We start from the raw sequence: 24,072 nt of genomic DNA, 5'->3' as shown, positions 1-24,072 counted from the left end.
CTAATTGAGATATGTTCGAGCGAGGTGGGCCTACTTATAACGATCATGTACTATAATTGACCGAAAGATTGATTGACGAGTTCGTGCTGTTGATTTCAGCTTTAGCTTCTTCAAATAACTGATCAACTCGTTCCTTCGGCGTACAACCAATACGGAAATATGTTATTACCCCTGAAAGAAAACAGAAGTTTTGCATTGATTTTAACACAAATAATATTGACTGTCATTTATCTTTGTTTGTAATAACAAAATATTCTCTATGGGTTGGGTAATGATGAACCAAGTGCGTAGTTCTACAACACCGAAAGGAAGTTGTCGTATAATTCGCCCTGGACATACATTGAAAGCGTTATAAACCAAGTAAAAACGGAGTATGACACCTTGATTTTCTGCTCCAAATGAAAAGAATAACGCTTTGCAGTGATGAGAATTTTTCAAATGCAACAGCTTCTGTATACTTTTGTTTCCATGTATTTTAGTAAGGGCTCCTTATTGGAAGCCCTTTGCATATCAGCCCCTGCGGACTGCATCATTGACAGTAAAGGGCAGATTGTACTACGTAAGCGATACGTACCTTCATCAATTTTTAAACAGTTAACTACAGTAGAAGCTACCAATTCATTGGATTTACCATCACAAATAATACCATCCAGCTTGTGTCCTAAATGATATAAAGTCAAGGTTAGTCGCTCATAGTTTAGAAATAAAATATAAAATTTGCAATAATAGTACAACGTCCAAAGAACTTGCACATATCTTTACATGATGTCATAAACTATAGATGGAAAACTGTTCTCTGGTATTGAAAGAAATGTGATTAATTAATTCACTCACCCAACGAGTTAATAACCATATCATGGTGAATACTATCAGCACCGCCACTAGGATTAGCAGAAGTGAGAGCTATAGGTCCGGACAGACTGACAAGGTAAGCCAATACAGTGCTGTCTGGTACTCGTATACATATACTCTCTTTAGTACCAACATATTGAACAGCATCGCCTAAACCAAGATTCTGCATCCAAGGACCTTTAGGTACAACGCAACTGATTCCACCCGGATAGCATCTTCTCATAAAGGCCCACAATAGAGGACTGAAGACAGGGTTAGATTCCACCAATTGATCAAGATCAGACAAACACAAGCAGATAGGTTTCTCTGGAGGACGACCTTTAATGTGGTAGATCCGTTTAATAGATTCAGGATGTTTACAAGAGGCACCGAGAGCATAAACAGTATCAGTAGGTGTCCCAACTACACCACCTTTATCTAAAATATCAGCAACTTTGAGGAGGTTTGATGTTCTTTGAGAGGAGAACAACGGACAAGGTGGTTCTTGGCTTTCTTCTTCAACTTGAACTTCCTGTATTGAAAACAACATTTACTATTAAAATTACCCCAATATTAAGGGACTTTTCGCCTCCGTTCAGCATGGTCCCATTCTTTTGGCTCGTTCGTCCAAAAACTTGAAATCTCACCCCAAACATACTGTTGACATATGTATACACATCGGACAGGAGATGGACTTTTTTTGCAAACAAATGAAATAAGAAAGCAAGGAACAACAATTTATCTTTCATGCTTTTTGAGGATCTTGTTCACCAGCTGGTCCTGCTGTTTTGGAAATATATAATGTAAAAAAAAATAAATCGGTAGAAAATATTCTAGGAACAATAAACTATGGCTCAAATGAAGTTTTGGCATTAGAATATATCATGCTCTGGATCATACAATTTACATACCTTAAGGATCGGTTCACCAACAGGTACAATGTAATCTTGAAGTACAGAATTGGTTATCTCGGCGAAAGCGGCATAAAATGCAATACAAGCGGTTAGGACAGAGGTTACCAAAATCATCCAAGCTGGATTGGCATTAAAACATTTAACTACCAGAGTTATGACACATAGTTCCATAAATACTGAGAATGGTACCCAGACTCTTGTGAAAGCTATAGATAAAACCATTGATACTGTGTGTAGACAGAGAACTGCTATAGATGCTGGTCGTAGTGTGTATACCAGTGTTTCTGAAATAACAATAGGTTATACAATATAGATATATCAATGATGCACGTTTTTAAAGTAGACGTACAGACCGAGAACAAATTAAGGTAATGAATTAAAGGTCCTAGACGTTCAAAAAGGTACAAAACTGTATATCAAAGTTAAATGCCATTATGTTAATACCCAGAAACGCTCAAAGATTGCACAACTCGACAAGAGAGGAACCAATGAAGTCATAAGCCTGTCATTAAAATTTCTAATATGCTAACCTAATCAGAGTGATTCATTGGTAATACTAAATGTCTCTCATATTTATACTTCTTGAGTAGAACAGCAGCCTTAAAATATTTAACTGTGTATATTATGTTATATGGATAACAATTACTTTAATAAATAACTTGCGACGTTTCGACGATGATTCTTTCGTCTTTATCAAGCACTCAAGGAAGTGTATATTATGATAGTGGATTGAACCTCAGACTTACCATCATACAGAACCACTCCCCAGATGCTCCAAAATAAGGCTAAGACAACCATAATGTAGCATTTAGCCAAGCTACCAGCAGCAAAGGCCAATCTAGCGGTAAACAGATGCAAAAAGACACCAGCAACGATGACTCCAGTTAATGGGTAGACTGTATTGGTTGCCTCTACTGGTGCCAGACATGATAGAGCTAAAGCACTAGAAACCATCCCAATAGTATCCACTATCTTTATAGAGACTTTATCATCGTCGGTGTAGTTACTGTTGTTGGATATTTCTCCCCTGAAATTTAAGAATAACTTTAAGAACGTTTTTTCGTTTTTGAAGATTTAAATGCAGAGAAAAATTAAGTTTGCTGAATGGTACACCAAACGTTACTTAATTGTCTATAGCAAATATAATAATAAGATTGTAAGAAGTAAGTCTGACTCACCTAAACCTGTCGAAAATTCTTTTAAAAAATGATGTAAGATTTTCTTGAGTAATAATCTCCAACCCCAGGAACATTATAGGTTTTTCAGCGATGGAGTTGGCAAGATGAGCCATGGCGACGTACATTGATGCCAATGCTAAAATTGCTGCCGAGACACCAAATGTGTAGTTATGGACGGATGTTGGTATTTGCTCAACCGATAATATACTTGTGATTGTAAACAGAAGATTGTAGAAGAAAACGGTTTTACTGTGACATGTGGACATTGTAGAAAGAATCAGCAACATTCCCACTAATCCCCATTGTCCGAAATATAGGTAACGATCATAAACAGGGTAGCCAATCGTTATAAACAATTGAAGTAGGAACCGGGTTGTCCAAAACACAAAATATACTACAAATTGAACAGAGTGGAACAAATCGTGTCTTAAAAATGCGTAAAAACTACCTAATATGTGACACAAAACACCAACAATCAGCATTGGCATAGCTGGGCGAAAATCTATAAAGAATCCAAATTTATGAAATACTAGAACAGCTGCTGGAACAATGTTACCAATATATCCCATACCCATCGGTTCGGCATATTTAGTATTCTTCTTCTTTTCGTGCTTCTTCTTTGCCGCTGGCTTGGTCCTGATGAGCAAAGGATCGAATGGAGCATTACCAAATCCAGGTAAAAGGTACCGTTGACTCACACCTTTTAATGTCATGACTATAACAGCATAGGAACTTGTAAGCACTATGAAGATTTCAAACGCAGCGGCTACTTTTTTGCCCCATGAGAAATATGAGCCGACTCCTTCAAATATTAAAGTCAATAATAAGGCAAACATGACAGGCGGCATAATATAGTTCACCGTGACCGCACATGTGCACAGAATAACTGCCACCGCCATGAAGCCAATTAAACCAGGTAACACCCCCGTTCTCAATATTTCCTGGTTAAAAGTTGCATTGAGAATGAAGTTTGTACCAATTATCATCCACAAGGAAGAAAAAACAACAAAGGCTGTCCCAGTTAAATGATCATTTCTACGGAAACAGAGAAAACCAGATATGAGTTGTAGGAGACCACCAATTAGGATAAGATGTGTACCTGAAAAATACAATAGATACGTTGATTATTGATGAATGAAAGAATGCGGGAAGCTTTTATATAACACATATCTCATACAAAAGGAAACAAAGGGGTGGTATATGAATTATTGAAATTAAAAAGGTATTCTAGTCAACAAATATACAAAGATAATTATTTAATAGTCAATTAATTTCTGAAATGGTTTTTCATATGAGCAATCTCCAAAACTACTAATTGTAAAGCCTATGTTTGAGTAAAGTGTATTCTTTACTTAAAATCGTGAATTACAACGCATCACACAGAATCAAATACCAGAAATTATACATCTGACCCGCTGTATTAACTATTGTGGAGTCTTCGAGGCTCACCCCTCCACCCCCCCCCCCCCCTTTTTCTAATCAACTACCACCACTCTGTTACTTGCACACTGGATCTGGATCTTATTCCAAAGACTATAGACGTGTTTTATATTTTGATAACATTGCTTTGAAAAAAAGTTTTTATTATGAAAATCAAAAGCAAAAAGATCTATAATCCTTAAAACTTGCATTAAACGTGACATTTTTTGTTAAATAGAAACCTTGTTATCTCACGACAAAAATTTTTGGTCTTGTTGACAAAAATGTTGATAAAAAACTTTCACATTGTTTTGATTTGTAATTAAGATGTTAAAGTGTCCTTGTCCTTATTAAAGAGACGTTTGTTGTCTAAAAATACGATAGCTTCCTCTGCATAGACTACATCTAGATTATACTCAAGTGATCAACCAGACCTGTGCATGTTATTCATACAGCAAGCGTCCAATCGACATTAGGTTTCCCTCGGCGATTTGATTTTCTTCCTAAATTTTTCCATTGCACAGCATGGGGTCGACTATCATTTAAAGATTTGAGCAAAAAAATAGGACTCAACACTCTATTCAATTTAATTTTGGCCTTATTACGAGGAATAGTCGCTTAAACAATTGCTTGGCCAACCGATAAATAGAACTCTTGCAGCTTGCCTATCAATATTCATGAAAATTTAGTGTAAATCTGCACTAGGTTACTCTACAATAAGTTAAAATCTCCGTGAGTGACTTTAGTTTAAGTGTCAAGGTCGTTAATGCAATTCTACCATGGAAATCTTACTGATATCACGACGTTGTTACTTAGATTATAGTCGTTTATTAAATTGCATCAAAAATCATCCTTAAAAGACGTAAAGATAGCTAGACAATATTGTATATAGCTTGTAAAGCAAAATAATTTTTTTTTTTCAAAACTAAGAATAAACATGCTTCCGGAGAACTGAACACCCTTATCAATTTTCACTTTCACATTCCCAAAGCATTAGTCATAGTCATAGATTAATTACTTATTCTCGTGATGATCACATGTCTTGAGATTTACACAGCCGAAACCCCCGAAAACCGACTTAAATGTCAGAAGAATTGTCTTTAAAGACAATTGCAAAACGCAAATAAATGGTTTAGGCCTACATGACCCAAGAAAAGTTGCTCTTTTAATCTTCCACTTATAAGGATGGTCAATTAAAGGTAGAAGTGGTAGAGTTCGAAAAACTTCACAGAGCAGAGGTTTTACCCAGGCCTACTATTAAATACGACAAACATGAGTCCCAAATACATCTAAACGGTGTCTACTTACCCGAGGTAAAGCTGATATGAGAATCGTATGCTCTCAACAAAACTAAGATCATGTGTTTTTTTTAAAAAGATATAAGAATATTAATGGAGACCATTTCCAATCTTTGTCTCGTCAATAGAAATTATATTGGTTTACAAAGTTCGGTGGCTTCCGTGGAAAACTCCGAACGTTGTTGCATTCGAAATGGCCGCCATCAACCACCTTTTCGGACGATGGATTGTTAAAAGAGATAAAGAAATGTAAAGAAAGTAATTACCTGCTAAAATATAAGCTGTATGAGTGAAAGGTCCATCGTAAATATTTTCTATAGCGACTATCAGGGCTGCCACAATATTCGCCAGTAACCCCAATGCACCGGGTTCAGCATAAAGAATCGATGCAAATAATTCTGGCTGAGGTTCCAACCGCTTCATTTTACTGTGTCTTGTCACAATTTCCACTAATTTCAGTTTTTAATTACTCTTAAATACTATACTTCTTTGTCTTTGTTTGTCTCAGATCATTTAAGAACATAACCTGTATCGTTCCATTGTTAACATGTATTATTAAAAACTCCAACCAGAATATATATAGGTAGTAATGTCACACACCAATAAATTTAGTAATCATGATCAGTTCTTAAAATAGAATTGTACCATCACCTAGGAATCACCATTTTTTAACAATTCTCCGAAAATAGCCACTCATAAACTCGACACGTCATGCGAATTCAGGATGCAGGATTTTCCGTAAGCCTACGCCTACGGAATAAGGAGTTCAATGAGCCATCCATTCGGAGATAAAAAAAATACTCATCCATGATAGAAATATTTATTTTTATGTAGACGTCATGGTTGGTCATTAATTTATTTAATCTTCCAATCGGTGAACCAGGAAGCACGTGTCTTCAAGATAACCTGTGTATTTCTAGGAAAGAGTATTGTCTCGCTTAGTTTATTTGTGTTTCGGTGGACATTATACCGGATGAAAAAAAATCAACGTAAATGTTATGGACGAATGGATTTAAAAAGATAATGTGCAAAAGTCCCGCCTATATCCGTAATCCCTCCCTTTTATTGTAAGTCAACAAATACAGTCCATTCATACCGTTCTGACTCTATTACAGTACTGCATAGTTCATAACATAGTATTTTTCGTTAACATACGTTTTCGGGACACAATATGCCTGCTATAAGCAGTTCTGTGGCTACAACTGCAGGAACCTATTGTTCTTTCGTTATCCTTACTACTGTGTGTATTTATGATTTTACGGCACCCGTTTCCAGACTTCCTGTGAATCTAACTTATGGTGTAACGTTGGTGATTTTGTCTTTAATTAATTTGTTATTAGGTAAGTAAACTTAAATTATGTTTACACATATTTTATAAAGATTTTATTAAAGCAAAATTTCTGATTTCACTCCATGATTCCATCGCTATATGTATAGTTGTAAATATGAATTGATGGATGCAAATAAATAGGACGTTAGACTCCATTTCTTGTCTGGAAAGATGGAAGATGGTATGTCAAATGATTTCCTGCCAAGAATGAGAGATAATCAAATATAATAAATATCTTAATTTGACCCAAAGTCAAAGCTGACGTTCAGTCTAATTAAGATTAGACCAAACTTTCGTTCCGTTTTCTTAACTTTCATTTTTAATACATTTTAATATAGCCATTTCATTTATTTAACTAGTTTCTTAACTACATATGTATATTATAAATAAAGGCTAATAAAAAACGGAACGGAAGTTTGGTCTTAATTAGACTGATTTGACCACTCCCCTATTCTTTATAATTACTTTTATTGTACACAGTATTCTGTATTTAGTAGCCTATACATACTTATTGATATCAGTTTCCAAGAATCCAAGTCGATTTTTTAAAATCTAATATAGCAGGTTAATGCAGCTTTCTCGGGGATATTTCACTTTCCAAATAACAAAGTCAATCAGGAACAGAAAAGTTACACAAAAAAACTTTTATTATCTCTACTCTATGGTATATATTGATATACTTAGATCTTAAATAATACGTTCAAAATAGATCTCAAACTTTGGGACGGGCTTGAAATTCCCCGCAATGTAGGCTAATCTTTATTAATACTTTTTAATTCCTAATTCTGGGAAACCACAAGTTTTCACATATTAGATATGGTTAACCCCTGTGTGACCAGGGATACCGATAAACTTCCTTAATAAAATTTAAATATACGTCGTGATTTTGACGGTCAAAATTTTTCGAAAATTTGTAAAGAAAGTAATATTAATTCAGTTTTAAAATGCTAAATAAAAGTGGCATCCTATATATATATAGGAATTTTTTATGACAATTAGGGTCAAAATTGAACAAAATTGTTGTAATGATATTTGCATGGTGAAGCAATTTTCGTGTATAAGGAAGTGACATAATGTCAGTGGCGTTTGAACTTTAACAATAGTGTAAGATGTCACATACGTCAAATTTTCACCTTAGTCACCTTAAATTCGCAGACAAAACATAGGTTAGATTATGTAGTTACATTTAGAGTACTTTAAAAATCTCCTTGACCAATATATAAAACTCAACTATAACTTTAAGTTCACTTCTCTTTTTCAGTTCTTATAATTACTTATCATGTTATGGGTATTTGCACCTTATATTTGTTTCATGAATACAAATCATAGTGTTGAAGCTGTAAATTTATATTATGAAATTGTGATGATTGGCCTGACACCATCACAATATATCAATAAAGCAAACTTATTGCTCTTTAGACGACGTATTGTCACTTGAGCTCTTTTATCAGTGAAATGTTGATTTAAAATACTAAATTCAATTATGTACATGCACATTGTCAAGACAAATGTCAATCAAGTTGGATCAAATCTAGATAGGAATCTTCAGTCTGGATCTGGACCAGTACCCTATGTAACGATTTGTAAAAACTGTACTGGGTCGAAACAACTTGACTTGAGTGGGCGTTCTAAACAAATATGGGGCTATCTTTCCTAATAGAACCATATAAATGAATATACTTATGTATTATTATTTTTTTGTAGGATTTACGTCTCAAGACAATGGCGAATGTGTCCTTCGAGCTTTTCAGCTTTGTTCCAGTTGTATGTGGGGAGCAATTGGAGTTTATCACATTACCGAAACAGTAACACCAAGATTTTTAACCGATACAGAAGCTTTATTTGGTGGATATGGTGCCTTCCTGCTAATTTTCCTACTATTGGTAATAGGTGGTCTGCTACACAAGGCTAAATTTGCTGCAGTTATTTCTCTTGGCTATGTACTCTCTTGTATTTTTGAGATAGCTTCATTATGGAGACCTTTGAGAGCAAGTGCAGCGGCTTACTACATCCTTTTAGCTGCTTTAACACTTTATCATTCCATCCAAAACGTTCTCCGACGTTATCGACAAGGATCAAATCGACAAGAAGTTCCAGAATCTTCAGACACAGGCGTTTCCAGGGACTACATCATTTTAGGACATGCCATGAATACCTTGTCGTTTGCCATTTACGCTGGTCACCTCACGGACATTTACTCTGGGGCACATAAAGAATTTCATTGGATTCTGGTGGCTGGTTTGTTTCAATGTATTGCTGGATTGGTTGCTGTAAGAAGAAATAGTGCCTTCAATGGTGGATACTTCCTGATCCATGGAATCTTTTGGTTATCCAATGGCTATAACCTAGCTGTCGAACATGTTACAAGATTGAACGTTTACCCATTGATTGCAGTATCGGTTCTTTTAATCATTACCTTTACTCTGATAGCTCTTGCAGCCATTACCAAGGAATTGTTTCAAGTTCTGCAGAATATTTCCCTCGCAGTATTTTGTGCTGCTCTAGCTGCAAATGGTTCTCATGGAAAGTTTGTTGGTGGTATTGCTTGTGTTTCTTTTATTTTGTCATTATATGGTTTAATGGCTCACATTACCAGAATGAAGCCAGGGTGTAAAACATTGCCACTTGGATCAGAATTGTTTGAAACTGAAAGGATGAAGCAGGTCATTGTAGATAAATGCAGACTCTTTGCAGGGTGTTTGTATGGACAACTGAACGAAGTTGGATCAACACTATTTTCAACTAGTCATATGTTAGGGTACTCTAAATATTTAGAATTAGATATGGTAGGATTCGCTGTAAATGCTGTTTCAGCTCTGGCTATTTTATGGGTTCCAAAGGGTTTGGTTATCTTACCATGGGTTATCTTATTTGGGGGAATCCCACAATTCATAGTTGGTTCAGTTTCTTTTTCTCGAGGGTTGACATTCGAGAGCTGTGCATTTTTCACGTTAGGGTCATTGTGGACAATTTGGGGATCAGTGAAAGGTCTTGGCGTGCTGGATGCTGATCATTCTATCGCTGCTGCTGCTGGTTGTATTGCTTTCATTGCGGTTGGGTTGTTACTACTAGGATTGGCAACTGTAATCAGTGTTAGCTGGGTTATCCTAATCATACTCTACATCTTATTAGTGGTCGGCTTTCTGTTACAAACTTTGTCAGTTTCTGGTATTGATGTGTACCTAGTGGTTATCAGCATAGCTTTTGCTGTGGTCTGCATCTATTGTTTTCTGGCGTCTGTTACAAAGTCTCTTATGGGGCGACCTTTAATACCTACTGGAAAACCTATAGTACAAGTTAGTTATTTGCATTCACAAGGAGACAAAGCATTATGGTGTGATGCTAGAAGAGCCAGTGGGGTTAAACACATTGCAGGTAAGTAACTTTTGTTCCTATCCATTTTGTCTCTATTACATGTAGTTTAAAGTTATGTCCGAATCAGAAAAAACGAAATTTTCACATGTTTCGTGATATTTAGACACTTTATTTTAAAATAATGTTGATATCACCAATAATTAATCCACATATTCAGAAGTGTCGGCCTGGTGTATGAAAATACGTTATAAAATACTTTTACCATATATTACCACGCAAATTGTTACTTCCGGTTGGTGCTGTTGTTTGAATTTTAATTGCCTGGTAGATTTTAAGGTAGAAAGAACTGTCTGAATGCCCTGCCCTGACAAAATCAAACTACCAAAATATGACCATGAACATGTAATACTTTTTTTTTAGAAATCTTAAATAATGGGGGTATATGTGGTGTACCAACAGACGTCGTATATATATTAGCAGCAGCTCTCAAATTCCCTAAAGCAGTTGAGGTATATATTTAAGTCTAGTTTTCTGTGAATATGAATGATTAACAAGGTTGTGAAAGTTGGTATTTTGACATGAGTAACACATAGAAAGTGTATTACTGATAGCCATAACTTATTGTATGGGTATTGTACTATTCATACTTCCCTCTCCAAGTATTTAATATTTAAATTTTTAAAGTGAGGTTTTCCTGGAATAAGCGTTGTGTTTGTCACAATATTACTCTTTACTAATGTTATCCAAACATCCCCTTATACTAGTGGGTTAACATTAAACTTCCTATTCTATTATTTGTCAAACAAAAATATACCTTGACTAAATATCCAACCCGGATTTCATTTGGGTAAAATATACTTGATGCTTGACTAATAATAAATCATGACGAATTTCCTGGTTGTGATAATGGATCATCAATAATTATTTGGTCAATGTGAATTCCACTTGTAATGCTGTTTTTGCTGATGAAACACTATGTACTGCGCATATACTCTGATCTTTTCATCTTGTCATTCTTGTGCATACTGTAGTGACTCATGAAAAAGGCAGATGGTTCATCTTGATATTTTCAGCTTCATAACTTTTATAGTAAATCTTCAATCAACATTTCACTATTGAATTCTCCCCCTAAGATATTACTCCAATAAAATCTACATGTATTGAATTTTCAGCGAGCCTATAAAACAAAAAAACTTGCTGAAGATCGTCCAATGTCAATGTGGATTTCGAAAAGAGAACAGTTATCAGCTGGTAAAGAAGAATTCGGTGAGCTACTATGGGATTTAATGCAAGAAGTTTGGCCGTCAACCATTAGTTTGGTTATCAAAAAAGGTAATTTCATTAATATTTTAGATGTTCAAGCCTCCGTCAATCCCCATTGAATATCCTTTTTTTCAATTTTGCGACTATGCACAGGAGTCATTTTGATAGAGGTTGCAAATTTGACCATCATAATGGGTCCAGATTTCAGACATGTCATTCTATATATCTGCATGTAAACATGCCCTGTCTTGCAAACGCCATATTATTATGTATATCTGTTTAAACCTAATCCGAATTATCATATTATTTATTGTAGGTCCTTGGGTGCAGAGTTTAGGGGTTGATTTTGCTGAGAAATATATTGGAAGAACTGATAGTATTGCTGTCAGGATGCCTGATAACACAGTAACATCACATCTGATAGATCAAGTTGGTCCAATATCTGTAAGTTCAGCCAATCCTACCGGCGAGGCGGATACCACACATCATTTACAGGTTCTAGCTAAACTTGGTTTGAAAAACGTAAGTGGTACTTTTGATCTCGGTGGGATTTTTAGTGGGAAGTTATTCTTTTGGTGTCTGTGGGTTTTCATGGGCAGTGATACTTTTGAAGACTGTGGGATTTTGAGTTGTTAGTCCTCCATTTGTTGTCTTAGAGTCTCCAGTACGTGTATTTGGAAAACACATCCAATTTCGATATTTCATACCTTTGTAGGTCATAAAAATATCTGTTTACCGCATTCTGACCTTTTTTTTTATAGTGTGATGGTATCTTGTGCGCTGGACCCTCACCTGAAAATGCGGCTTCAACTGTAGTAGATTGTAGACAAATCAACGAAGGCAAGTTAGGCTTCTTCAGAATTGGTATTGTTCCCAAAAGTAGAGTTGAAGAGCTATTTGAAAAAGTTCGAAGCCGTCATATATCCATAAGTGATATTCCAGCAACGCTATCAAACAAGAGTGATAACAGTAGTGACAGTGGCGTGTGTGGTAGTGATAAGAGTGTTAAGAGTGACAAATGTGATAACTGTAATAAAAAAGGACCCGTTGATAGACAGAATGTCACTGTGGATATTGAAGATGGTGGACATGTTAACAAAGCTTTCGAAGATGATGAAGATACATTTATGGACAAGATTAAACAGAACAAGAGTAGTAAACACGTTGACATCAATGGCGGTGTCACTACCATATACATCACAAAAGATAACAGACAATCAAGCGATGCTAGTGACTACATATCTCTGGGTGATTCAGACATTACTCAAAATAGCGATCAGACTCTTGAACATCAACGTGACTTTGAAAAGGTGCAAGACGAACCTACCATGACTGACACCGGTTGTTCGTATCAGAATTCAGGAATCGAGCCAGTATATCAAAATCAAACTTTGTCACAAATTTCTTCAGAATCGAAATCAGTTCAGCCACAAGTCGGAACATCATTTGCAGAAAATGGGAAATTGGACCAACCCATTCCAAAATTAACTAGTGGTAAATTAGTCAACGCAGCTCATGAAATAGGTGGTCGACCGTCACCCACTCTATCAGTTCGGCAAAATCCTATCTATAAAGATGATAAAGAAAACATAAAGGAACAGTGATATATTTTTTGTTCATAAAACCTTTAATATCATCTACAAGCTAGTATTTATCAGTTGCCGTTAGCTCTTGATCAAAATGTCCCAATAAATTAAAACTAGTGTTATGTGTTCTTTTGTCCGTTTTTTTATCATGTATATACTATATTATAATAAAATGCTTATTTATGAAATTAATTATTATATTTCATGCATTGAACAAGAAAATACCTTCGGATTTTTCAACTCAGTTTTCCCCTGTCAGTAATGCAGTGGGCTGACATGGTAAAAACCGTCCAGTAGTTCTGTCTAGACATTAAACCAAGGCCCCATGTGCTACAATCTGTGCTCAGTCGTTTTACGGTGTCACAATCGCATTTGCTATTGCTTTTGAAGGACCTTTGCATGGTTACGTCATAAAACGCCTACTTTTAGTGGAATTGAAAGAACCATGGAATGATTGAAAAATGGAATGGTGCAAATCGATGCTATCAGATACACATTAAAAGTTTAGAAACCTATTTACAATCCATTTAAGAGACCCCTCGACATTTGGAAAAGGAAAAAGATTGGGCAAATGCCGATCCTCAATTGTCCCAACAGGTGCATGTCAGTTTCATTTCTAAGAAGTTGTATGTGACTTAAAGTATACTTTTACTGCATCGCCCCCTAGCTGTTCCCACGATTCTATATGTGGTGCTGCAAGGCCGGAACCTTGGTAGTAGATCTATGTTTATTCTTCGTCGTCATTTGCGAGCAGTGGGGCCACAGGGAGGGGGACCTTTGGGGCAATTTTCGCCTCTAGAAAAATGGTTTGCACCCCACTTTTATTGTACCCCTACTTTATGTCACAAATTAAAAAATTTAAAATTTTGCCCCAAATTATGTCTAAGAATGTACCAAATCAATTCAAGTTTTTTTAAAAAAAAGAACACTCACAGACGCTCCATGAGAGGCTTGCGACTATGACGTCTCCATAGAGTTGTCGCAGTAGTCTCTGGTGGCTGGCGCTGTCACTGTTTGCGAGGTCAGCATCATGTGATGATGAAAGTAACATCATTGCTATTTTAGTAGGCCTAGGGTATGGTCAATTGGTCATCAGTCCTTCACATGTTAGGCTCTTCAACTTTTCATTCGACCACCGTATAGAGGGACATTTTTTACAGAATGAATGTGACAACATGCTTACAGTATTATCACAAAGTACATATACATGTAGGTCTACCTCCACAGATAGTCTGTTGGTAGATCAAGGGAATGTGGCATATTCCTTTTTCAGAATGATCGGGTTTAAGCCTCCCAAAAATCTAAATTGAATACTCATAGAACTGATCACAACATACTAGCAATTTTTAAGATCAGAATGGTCCTTGCTTTAAACCTCACCCCTTTGAGCGAAATCGTTATAGGCATCGAATGCAGGGCAGTTTATTCATGGCAAAATCAATTTAGACATCTTGAGGAAATTAAGTTAACAAAAAATTTTTTTTTTACAACAAAATAACAAATACTATTTTACATAATGACAATTACAATGTTTCAAAATACATCTGTAAAAAAGAGAAAAAAGAATATTTTATAAAAACAGAAATATATTTACAACGATTGCTTATTGGCTGGTTGTCAGATGTCTCACGGGAATAGTGCCAATCAAAGTTTTCAAATCAACAAGATTAACTACTGGAACTCACCAGTTGTAATGTTCGCTTGAAATGCAGGCAGTCTATAATGAAATACATAATGTTGCACAATTCCATCTTGTATCAATTGATGACTGTCATGAAAATAACTATATACACATCATACAATCTTTTCACAACATTTCTAAAAATGCTGATGCCGGTTGACATTTATCAATCTGCCCAACATGGTGAATAATTTGAGATTGTTGATCAGGATGAAGATCACTGGTATTGCTTAAAAATTTCCTTTCAAGATCATTTTGAGAGAGAGGATTTCTCCAATGTCCATAGGGTGTATCACAACGAGACATAGCTCTTGTACCATCTTTTAGATATAGATGAACTTCAATGTACATATCATCGAATGTAGCCAAGTTATCATCTGGAGTCACAATTTTAGCTTTCTTCAAAAGCTTGATAAGTTGTGGACGGTTACGGGAAGCGTCGTGATAAGATTTGACTTGAACATGACCATCGAGTAGAGCTGTACAGACATTAAATTGGAAGGAATGGCGGGCCTCGTGTTCTGATGTCGGCAATGGTCGATTGATATATTTAGATTGAGGAGCCCAGATCTCAACTGATTCAACTACATCTGGATGAATTGATGCTGAAACCGGAATGATCTTATCACGAGCACCTAAGGTAGCATCAATGGCCCAATGCATACCGAGGTGGGCGGGGAATCTTTTAATAGCTATATCTTGATCATGAAGAATGAACTCTTTTTTACCAGCATGGTTCAACAGGAAGTGTTCCGGGTCGTAGTCATCATAGAAGGCACCATAACCGGAAGTCATATCTAATATGTTGGAATTTCCTTCTAGACCATGGCTTGCTAGTATAGCTGCTTCAAGTCCAAATCTAGCTGCTTTACCGGAATGAAGAGGTTTGGTAGTTGTTCCGGCATTTGCCATCGGTGCTCCTGCGAATGATGCTGCTATTGCTAAGGCGTGGCGACATTCCTTTGGACCAAGACCAAGAAGTCGTGCTGAAGCAGCTGCGCTTCCCATAACTCCAACAACTGCAGGTGGATGAAACCTGTAACATAAGTAAACAATCATGAGAAACTTGATTGTTTGTGAGGGTTGATCAAATTCACTTCATCTCATCTTGTGAATAACTAGAGTATTGAAAATAATAATGAAGAAATATTTGAAAGAAAGAAAACTTACCTTTTGGGTATTTCTTTAGCAATTTCGGAGCAACGTAGTAATAAACCTTGTACCTCAATACCAACATTGTAAGCCACCAGTAAATCTTGTGTGGTTGGTTCGTACGAGCCAGTCATTGTTTCAGCAAGAGCCAGGATTGCTGGTAGAACAGGACCACTTGGATGGGTTGCTGGGAACCATGTATCATCAAAATCCATGGAATGAACATTTACTCCATTGATGTAAGCTGCAATAGCTGGAGCGACCTTACGTTTGTTGCTACCCCATAAGGAACTAAGAGATGTTCTGTTGGTATCTGTGTTATCAAAGATTTCTGAAGCCACACATCTGGTCACTATATCTGATATTTCTGTTTTAGATCCAATGATGCCAACACCCAGTGTATCTAACATCATACGTTTACTTCTAGCTGTTGTCTGAGGGGAGAGGTTTTCTATTGTTGTATTCGCTACTGTATCAGATATCCATGACGTCACACTTTGTGGTTGAGACAATAAATTCCCTGGAAATGAAAAAGAAATTACGATTAGAAAAGCCAGATCGTCGCCAAATCTATTCAAGCCAAGTGATTATTGTTATAGTGATCTCATAATTTACTTTTCTGGAATTACAAGAAGATATCCCGAGAATGGTACAAATAACAGCATAAGTTCTCCCTAATACACACAAAAAGGTTTAAATCTGTGGATAGTAAAAAAATACAATTGAGTAGAGATTAGGGTGATGGAAGAGTAACCAGTTACTATTCAATATGAGGCACTGGCACAGGGTTAAAGTTATGTTTACAAGAATTGTGATGCTAATATGCAATGAACTAAATCAAAGAAGATCATAACGGTTATCCTATAAATCTTCTTGGACCTAATAAAGAAATTCATAATACTTATAATCTACATTGACTGCTTCAAATTTTCTGGAATAATGAAGAAAAGCGATTAATGGCTGCAGGTATAGAAAGTAAATTGTTTTAGACAATTATATAGTACAAAGACAATGAAAATGAGAATATTTAATTCTATTAGATCACTCTACATCATCGGTGGGGTCAAGTCGACCACGAACAACTATATCCTGTAGATTTTTATTTTTCGAATAAGCTATGACTAATTTTTTGTAAAAAATAGTGGGAAATTTATTTTGTAACTTTGTGTAGTATCTTTTGATAATTCGGGATGCTTGGCAAGAAATGTTATTGAATGGAGCAACAAATGGGATTATTTGAGAATCAAACTGTACATTTAGTCCACAGGGCGAAATAGTTTTTAGTTGGTTCATCCAAAAGCTCTCCCTGTATAGTCTTGAACTTTTAGGGTTGGTGTCTTCTTCTGCGATGACCTTTTCAATGGGCGCCACCTTCATATCTGCGAGGGAATGGTTGGGAGAGTTGAAATGGTTCCCAATAGGTTTATCCAGATGATAAGAGATGTCGAAACGATGGCCGTTAATTCTTTCTCTCAAAGAGTTTTTAGTTTCGCCTACGTATTGTAAATGACATTTGTCGCATGAAATTAGGTAAATAATATTTGTGCTGGTACAAGAAAGCTCACCGTTAATAGGGAATTGTTTACCGTTATGCTTATTAGAGAAAGAATTGGTTGTTAAAATATGCTCGCAGGTTCTACATCTTGTAGATCTTCACGGCCGTGATCCGAAAGATTGATTAGAGTTTACCGGAACGAGGATTGTGTTCCGATTCTCACGGATCCCTACACAGTTGAAAATTGTAACTGGTGATTTACACACCAATAATCAAATTGATGTTAGCTTACCTTCATCCATAGCAGTCTGATGATAATTTCTTGTTATTGTTCCTTCAGATGTTGATGTATTCGATATTGGTGTTGATGTTGTGGATGTCGATGTTGCTTTTGTTGAATAATATTGAACTCGTTGAGTAATTTGATTTCTGCATCTATATAAACTCTTCATGGTGGCCAATTTAATCCTAAAACCAAGATAATATTGCTTACACATTTCCAACAACCTTTTTCAACACAGGGTATATTTCTTTACATTTTGTTTTTCTTTAAAATATGCTTGATTTACAAAATTCTTTCATTTTTCCCCTTTTGAAATATTTTTATTTAAAAGGTTAAAAATTACATTGTATATTTAATTACCCTAGCACAATTGATATTTTAGGTAAATATAGGTAAACAATAAAATTTATAAATAAGGAAGGGGAGTAATTTATTTTATGATTATAACAATGCTTGTGGTCAAAGGAAGGTCAGTTTCCTTTTTTTACACATGTTATTTTTGACATATTTTCCTAGTTATCTCTGTGTTATCTCTGTCTATTTCAAAACGTTTTGTATTTTCGTCTTATAATTTCCAAAGACATCTCTCTATAGTCGAAAAAAAGTGGTCTGCAAAAATCTTGAAGGGCTCTTTTATATTCCCGATTTTCCAAATTATAATCATTGCTTTTGAGTATAACGCTCAAATTCAACATTTATGTTTATAAAGCAAAATAAATATTTTTGGAAATGCTGGAAACACAGTCAGACATAAACTTACAAAAATAAAAAAAATATATTTCGAACTACCTTAAATAATGTTTCAACTTCTTCTGTAGTAATTCCAGTTTACATTAAACGCTTCACAAGAAGCAGACTCATTTAAATAAGAGAGTTGTGGGGGCGTGTTGGCAAACAAAACTATGAACGCCGGATATTTCCATGCTCCGATGAATATTCCTGAATCCAATAATAGATTTTGAAGGAGTTGAAATATAAGAAGCTAAACAAATATGATGAATATTAATGAAGTTGTTGTGGGGAATTCCGATTGGTCAGGTGTCTATCTGAGGTGATCAGTTTCTAAGAAAAAAAAAATAAAAATAGCCATTCAATCATTATATTGTATTTTTAACTAGGATCCGGAAATATGACAGTGAAAAACTATAACACAGTATGTAAACAATGAGATTCAATAAGCGTTGAGTTTTAAGGTCACGATATATAGCCAATATTTAAGTCGGAACTCCGGTCAAATTAGTCACCTTTACGGATTATATAGGTATTTTGATCTCAAATAGGTATATACACACACCTACTATCTTATAGTATCATACTAAATAGTATTTCCTTTCCGAAAGGTGAAAGGGTAATTGGTAAAAAAAAAATTATATAAATGTTTATGGTTGAAAGGTTAATTGGTATAAATAATAATATTGATATATTTCTGAGGCCTGAATGGTGTAACGTTTACAGAAAAATGTACATATCGATAGTTTATCGAATCAAAGATTGCTTTTTTCTGCGAAATTTGAAAACTTCTGCCTTTTCTATATGGGACGTACCATTTAAATTGCAAAAGATAAAAACGTCAGAGTCATGTGTACTTCCCAGTCATTTCCGACAACTGACGTGATCATGGAGAGGGTTATTCCCGAAAATTATTTCACCCTAACACCCCACTTGACTATTTCCACGTGATTATGAAAGCATGTTGGAATTTGAAAGACATGTTAAGCTCATGGCTGTAACAGGGAAGTTATTCATTCTCGAGCAAATAATTTAATGTCATTCTAAGAAAACAAGATCAACTTAACAAACCAATTTACAAACATTTTAAAATGATTTTCGTGTAATCCTACATTTGTCAATACCCATTGATCTAAGAGCACAAAATTTAAAGGCTGAAAATAATATTTTCCCAGTAACATGTCTCATCTTTTATATAATGGAAAGAGACAAATACTAGAGCTTCGCCCCAATGAGTGTCCCATTTGTAATAATTGGTGGATGTGGCTGCTTTGGATGCTTCTTCTATTCAGTTGAGTTATGTTTAAGTTTCTTCTCGTTCGTCAACACTTATTGTGGAAAATCTTCATGGAGGCGTAAAAAATGATATCATAAATATACATCATAATATTTAGTCCTGAATAAAAAAAATAAGAAAATGTTGCGGGGCATACATTCAAACTTGCCAATGCTTAGATACGTACGGAGCCCCTAAGGCGCAATTGTAAACATATTTATTTATTATTTCGTTTAAACGAAATAATTATTTCGTTTAAACGAAATAATTAATTCGTTTAAACTAAATAACATCATTTATTTCGTTTAAACGAAATTATTTCGTTTTAACGAAATAATAAATAAATATGTTTACAATTGCGTCTTAGGGGCTTCGTAGATACGTATGCATGTACCTCGGGTGACCATGCCATAAGAACATTGGCAACAATTTACATACATCGACTGTGGGTCGATTTGGTGTCTTGGTTAACAAAATATTTATAAATCACGCTTACACTGTTGAAATTATGTGTAACGTGTCACTCTTTACGGTTTTATACATGTTGAAGTGCTTAGTGGTAAAAACCTGTCATAAAGTGTTTCTTATTTCAAGTAACACTCGTACGGTAAAACAGAGATATATACGATTTTACAACCGTAAGGGTCTTACATGAGCGCCATTATCAGTGTTGTTCAGAGTGTTGTTCTTGGCCCATAATTTGCCGTGCAATTTTAAAATATAGAGTAACACTGAAATTCTGTTCACGTGATCGATCCAGCCGCCATTTTAAACTGACAACGACTGCGAAAGTAAGACTGGAGCAGACCAGAGTCCAAATTATTGTAATTGATGATTCTACATACATGACCGGTGTTGAAAATGAATAACATGTATACTGCATCTAGATTTGTCCGTTTGCGTTTGAGTATTAATATGAATATTCTCATATTTAACCTGTGCAGAGTTTTTTTTTTTTAAATATTATTTCTAAATTTCTGTGTTTTGTGTTTTTCTATTATGTGATCTCATTTCTTCATCCAGTGGTGTAGTGTGTGGGTATTTTATAAATGGGAGTAATTTGAGCATAGTGCAGAAATCAGACATTGCTGCTACATGAAATGGACATCCCTTGTAATTTCGTTTCATTCACTGAACAAAAAATGCCCCAATCAATGCAGTTTATAGTACATAGTTATACTTCTACAGTGTAAACCTTACACCATAAATTTGGGCCCCCATATATAACTAACACCAGACAGCTAATAAACCAACGCTTTATGAAGTTACACTTCACGCTTTACTGAGATCCTATATAATTTATTTAGATTATATCTATATGTGGTGATGGTAACTCGATTCCCGGACCTGCATAATCCACTATAATGAATTATCAGTAACCAGGGGGAATTTTGGTAAAAATAACCTATACTCAAAATATGTTACCTTCCTCGTTTTACTTCCTGAATTAAAAAATTATTTAGTTTAACGGGAAATTCTACGGAAGCGTATTAGGGCCATTCATTTTTTTTTTTGAATTTTCAAGTTAGTGTGTTGAATTTTCAAGTGAGTATCTTGAATTTTCAAGTTAGTATCTTGAATTTTCAAGTTAGTAACTTGAATTTTCAAGTTAGTATCTTGAATTTTCAAGCTAGTATGTTGAATTTTCAAGTTAGTATGTTGAATTTTCAAGTTATTATCTTGAATTTTCAAGTTAGTAACTTGAAAATTCAACATACTAACTTGAAAATTCAAGATACTAACACATACTAACTTGAAAATTCAAGTTACTAAATTCAACATACTAACTTGAAAATTCAACATACTAACTTGAAATTCAACATACTAACTAGAAAATTCAAGTCACTAACTTGAAAATTCAACATACTAACTTGAAAATTCAAGATACTAACTTGAAAATTCAACATACTAAATTCAAGATACTAGCTTGAAAATTCAAGATACTAGCTTGAAAATTCAAGATACTAACTTGAAAATTCAAGTTACTAACTTGAAAATTCAACATACTAACTTGAAAATTCAACATACTAACTTGAAAATTCAAAACAAAAAAAATGAATGGCCCTAATACGCTTCCGTAAAATTCCGCTTTTTTGTAGGGCCATATTTCTTGTTTAAAAAATTCCTCAAGAAAAATATACAATTTGATTTGATTTGGATTACATATTTCCTATTACATATATTACATAATATATTATATAATTTCCTTATTGACAATGCAAAGACAAACTTTACATATTTATTTATAGGCTTATTTCAGATCCTGGTGAGACCAACTTTCCATAATTTTAAATACTATTCAATATTCTTTGAATGCATACTGTCAATAAAACATTAATACATTCAAATACAACAATATGTCATATGACCATCTTATTGGAAAGTAAAATGAAAAATTTCCAGTTTCTAAAATCTCTCAAAAGTGCAGATCACATACCGGAAAAGGTTGGTCCGGTCATGTTACAATGACTTGTACAAAATGCCTTCAGATTAGATAAGGGAAGTTGGATATTATAAATTGACTTCATTTTGTTAAAAGTTTACAGTTGTAAAACATTGCGATTCGAAGCAAACTTGCAATATGTCTGTTTCGAGAAAGGATTTCTATGCCAAAGGATATGCAACTGGTATTGATGTTTTAAACCAAAAGGAGGTTGCAGACGTTAGACGAGATTTTCAGAAGTTTGAGCAAGAAATAGGTAAGAATTGTTCTGTAAATTAAGATTTCAGTTCTCGGGTTGTTTATTTTTTTTAACGGTAAAGTCTGTCTTTTGCTACCGTTTTTGTGTTCTTGTGGTTGTTAGGGGTCATGCTATGAGCGATTCTTATATGTCATGGTCGTTAGAGGGATAGCAGAAGGTAACTAAAATAACTATGCTAACATAATTAATATTACAGGCAAAGAAAACGCTCAATACTCTCTGCATAATGTACATACACAGCATCCATGGGTACTAAAGCTAGCAACACATACCAATGTTCTTGGTGCTCTGAAGCCTATTCTTGGTGATGATATCGTCTTGTTAGATTCTCGCTTTATTTGTAAATATCCCTGTCAGGAGATGGATGATGGTGAGAAATATGTTGCGTGGCATCAAGACGTAAGGTAAAGTCACTCTCTTCGCTTGATAAACCTAAACATCTGTATTGTTAATATCGATATTCTTCTTTAGAAGCACTGGCACTAATATTTCATATATCCAATGCTATTGCTTCAGGGAGTTGATGACAAGGGATATCTTTATAATATATGCATTTTTTAAATATGATTATGACTGCTAATGACAAAGGTTTGAGCTAACCCAAACCAGGCGTTACAGTGGCATGGCGCTGTCTTCGATGCCCGATTACAATTATTGCAGAGCTGAAATATTTGTCTTATCTGATTTTTCTGAAGCAAATCTTGTTGGATCTTTAAATAATTTTGTTCGTCCTTACAATAATAGCGGTTTGTCGAATCTTACACGTTTAAACCAAAAATGTTTAAAAACTGGAATCTTTTTTGATGAAAATTATAACATCATTATTATATCATATTAAGTTGTTGATTTCCATCTGTAGGTATTGGGGTATTGAAGGTGATGTTATAAGTGTATGGTTAGCTATAGATGATGCCGATGTTGAAAATGGTTGTATGGTTGTTATACCAGGTGGGTCCCATATTTTAATGATTTATAAGACTTCCTATTAACGATATTGTAATGTAGACTATTATGACACTAAGGAGCATCTCAACCATTTCCAACCTTGAGCAATGCGATTTTTAAAAGCAAATGCCTGTAAATTTCATTTTCATTTTTGAATTATCTTTATATTATTTCAACTTGTTTTTGTTTAAAATTTTCAGGTTCTCATACCAATGGTATATTAAACCACCAATCAGCCAAGACAGACGGAAATATGTTGACATCAAATCAAGAAATCCCTTCACATCTATTTGATACTTCTAAATCCGTTCCTTGTCCACTTAAAGCTGGTCAAATGTCTCTTCATCACGGCCATCTTGTTCACGGAAGCGAGGCTAATAATTCATCTCGCAGACGATGTGGTTTTGTTATACGTTATGTATCAACTTCCGCTAAACCAATAATTGATCCAGACAGACCGAGGAAATTTGAGTCCACAGTGTTAGTTAATGGGAAAAATAACCAGAAGAATTTCTCGGATAATTCTCCCTCATGGTTTACATGGCGTCATTAATGCGGTAAAGGTATTAAAAGTGAGGAAGTTAGAGAACACTATATCGAACCAGACACTCTGGAAACTGCTACGAGTAGTCAACTACGACTACTTCAATTATTCTACAATTAGTTAACGCTTGA

General features: G+C 34.9%; 4 protein-coding genes across 4 annotated transcripts; 2 read left to right on the top strand and 2 right to left on the bottom strand.

Annotated features, from left to right (window-relative positions):
* Positions 1-43: 43 nt before the first annotated feature.
* On the bottom strand, positions 44-6,063 carry LOTGIDRAFT_118446 (hypothetical protein; the record flags this gene model as incomplete). The annotated part of the gene is made up of 7 exons (XM_009056523.1): positions 44-171; positions 575-661; positions 835-1,363; positions 1,743-1,888; positions 2,612-2,751; positions 2,930-3,809; positions 5,907-6,063. 7 exons carry the CDS (start codon positions 6,061-6,063, stop codon positions 44-46), a joined length of 2,067 nt encoding a protein of 688 aa, XP_009054771.1.
* Positions 6,064-9,541: 3,478 nt separating this feature from the next.
* On the top strand, positions 9,542-12,462 carry LOTGIDRAFT_189186 (hypothetical protein; the record flags this gene model as incomplete). The annotated part of the gene is made up of 5 exons (XM_009056522.1): positions 9,542-10,345; positions 10,706-10,794; positions 11,458-11,617; positions 11,865-12,070; positions 12,310-12,462. Coding segments are annotated over exons 1-5 (1,404 nt in total), but the record flags the coding sequence as incomplete, so codon positions are not given.
* A 2,122-nt stretch (positions 12,463-14,584) lies between these two features.
* On the bottom strand, positions 14,585-18,568 carry LOTGIDRAFT_232322 (hypothetical protein). The gene is made up of 4 exons (XM_009056521.1): positions 18,535-18,568; positions 17,755-17,930; positions 15,986-16,487; positions 14,585-15,851 (listed from the first exon to the last, which is right to left on the bottom strand). Exons 2-4 carry the CDS (start codon positions 17,912-17,914, stop codon positions 14,942-14,944), a joined length of 1,572 nt encoding a protein of 523 aa, XP_009054769.1. The 5' UTR covers positions 17,915-17,930; positions 18,535-18,568; the 3' UTR covers positions 14,585-14,941.
* Positions 18,569-22,331: 3,763 nt separating this feature from the next.
* LOTGIDRAFT_178435 (hypothetical protein) lies at positions 22,332-23,950 on the top strand (the record flags this gene model as incomplete). The annotated part of the gene is made up of 4 exons (XM_009056520.1): positions 22,332-22,449; positions 22,649-22,856; positions 23,312-23,400; positions 23,598-23,950. The coding sequence occupies 4 exons, from the start codon at positions 22,332-22,334 to the stop codon at positions 23,948-23,950; spliced, it is 768 nt and encodes a 255-aa protein (XP_009054768.1).
* Between the last annotated feature and the right edge of the window lie 122 nt (positions 23,951-24,072).

This window comes from Lottia gigantea (assembly GCF_000327385.1).
Source record: "Lottia gigantea unplaced genomic scaffold LOTGIsca_28, whole genome shotgun sequence".
NCBI lineage: Eukaryota > Metazoa > Mollusca > Gastropoda > Lottiidae > Lottia > Lottia gigantea.
The sequence above is the reverse complement of the archived record's forward strand: the minus strand, read 5'-3'. Positions and strand labels throughout refer to the sequence as shown.

Coding starts and splice junctions, on each gene's coding strand:
- LOTGIDRAFT_232322 (XM_009056521.1), bottom strand. CDS start 17,914: ATGAAGAGTTTATATAGATGCAGAAATCAAATTACTCAACGAGTTCAA. Junction 16,488..17,754: donor TCAGACTGCTATGGATGAAG/GTAAGCTAACAT, acceptor TTTCATTTCCAG/GGAATTTATTGTCTCAACCA. Junction 15,852..15,985: donor GCTAAAGAAATACCCAAAAG/GTAAGTTTTCTT, acceptor CTTATGTTACAG/GTTTCATCCACCTGCAGTTG.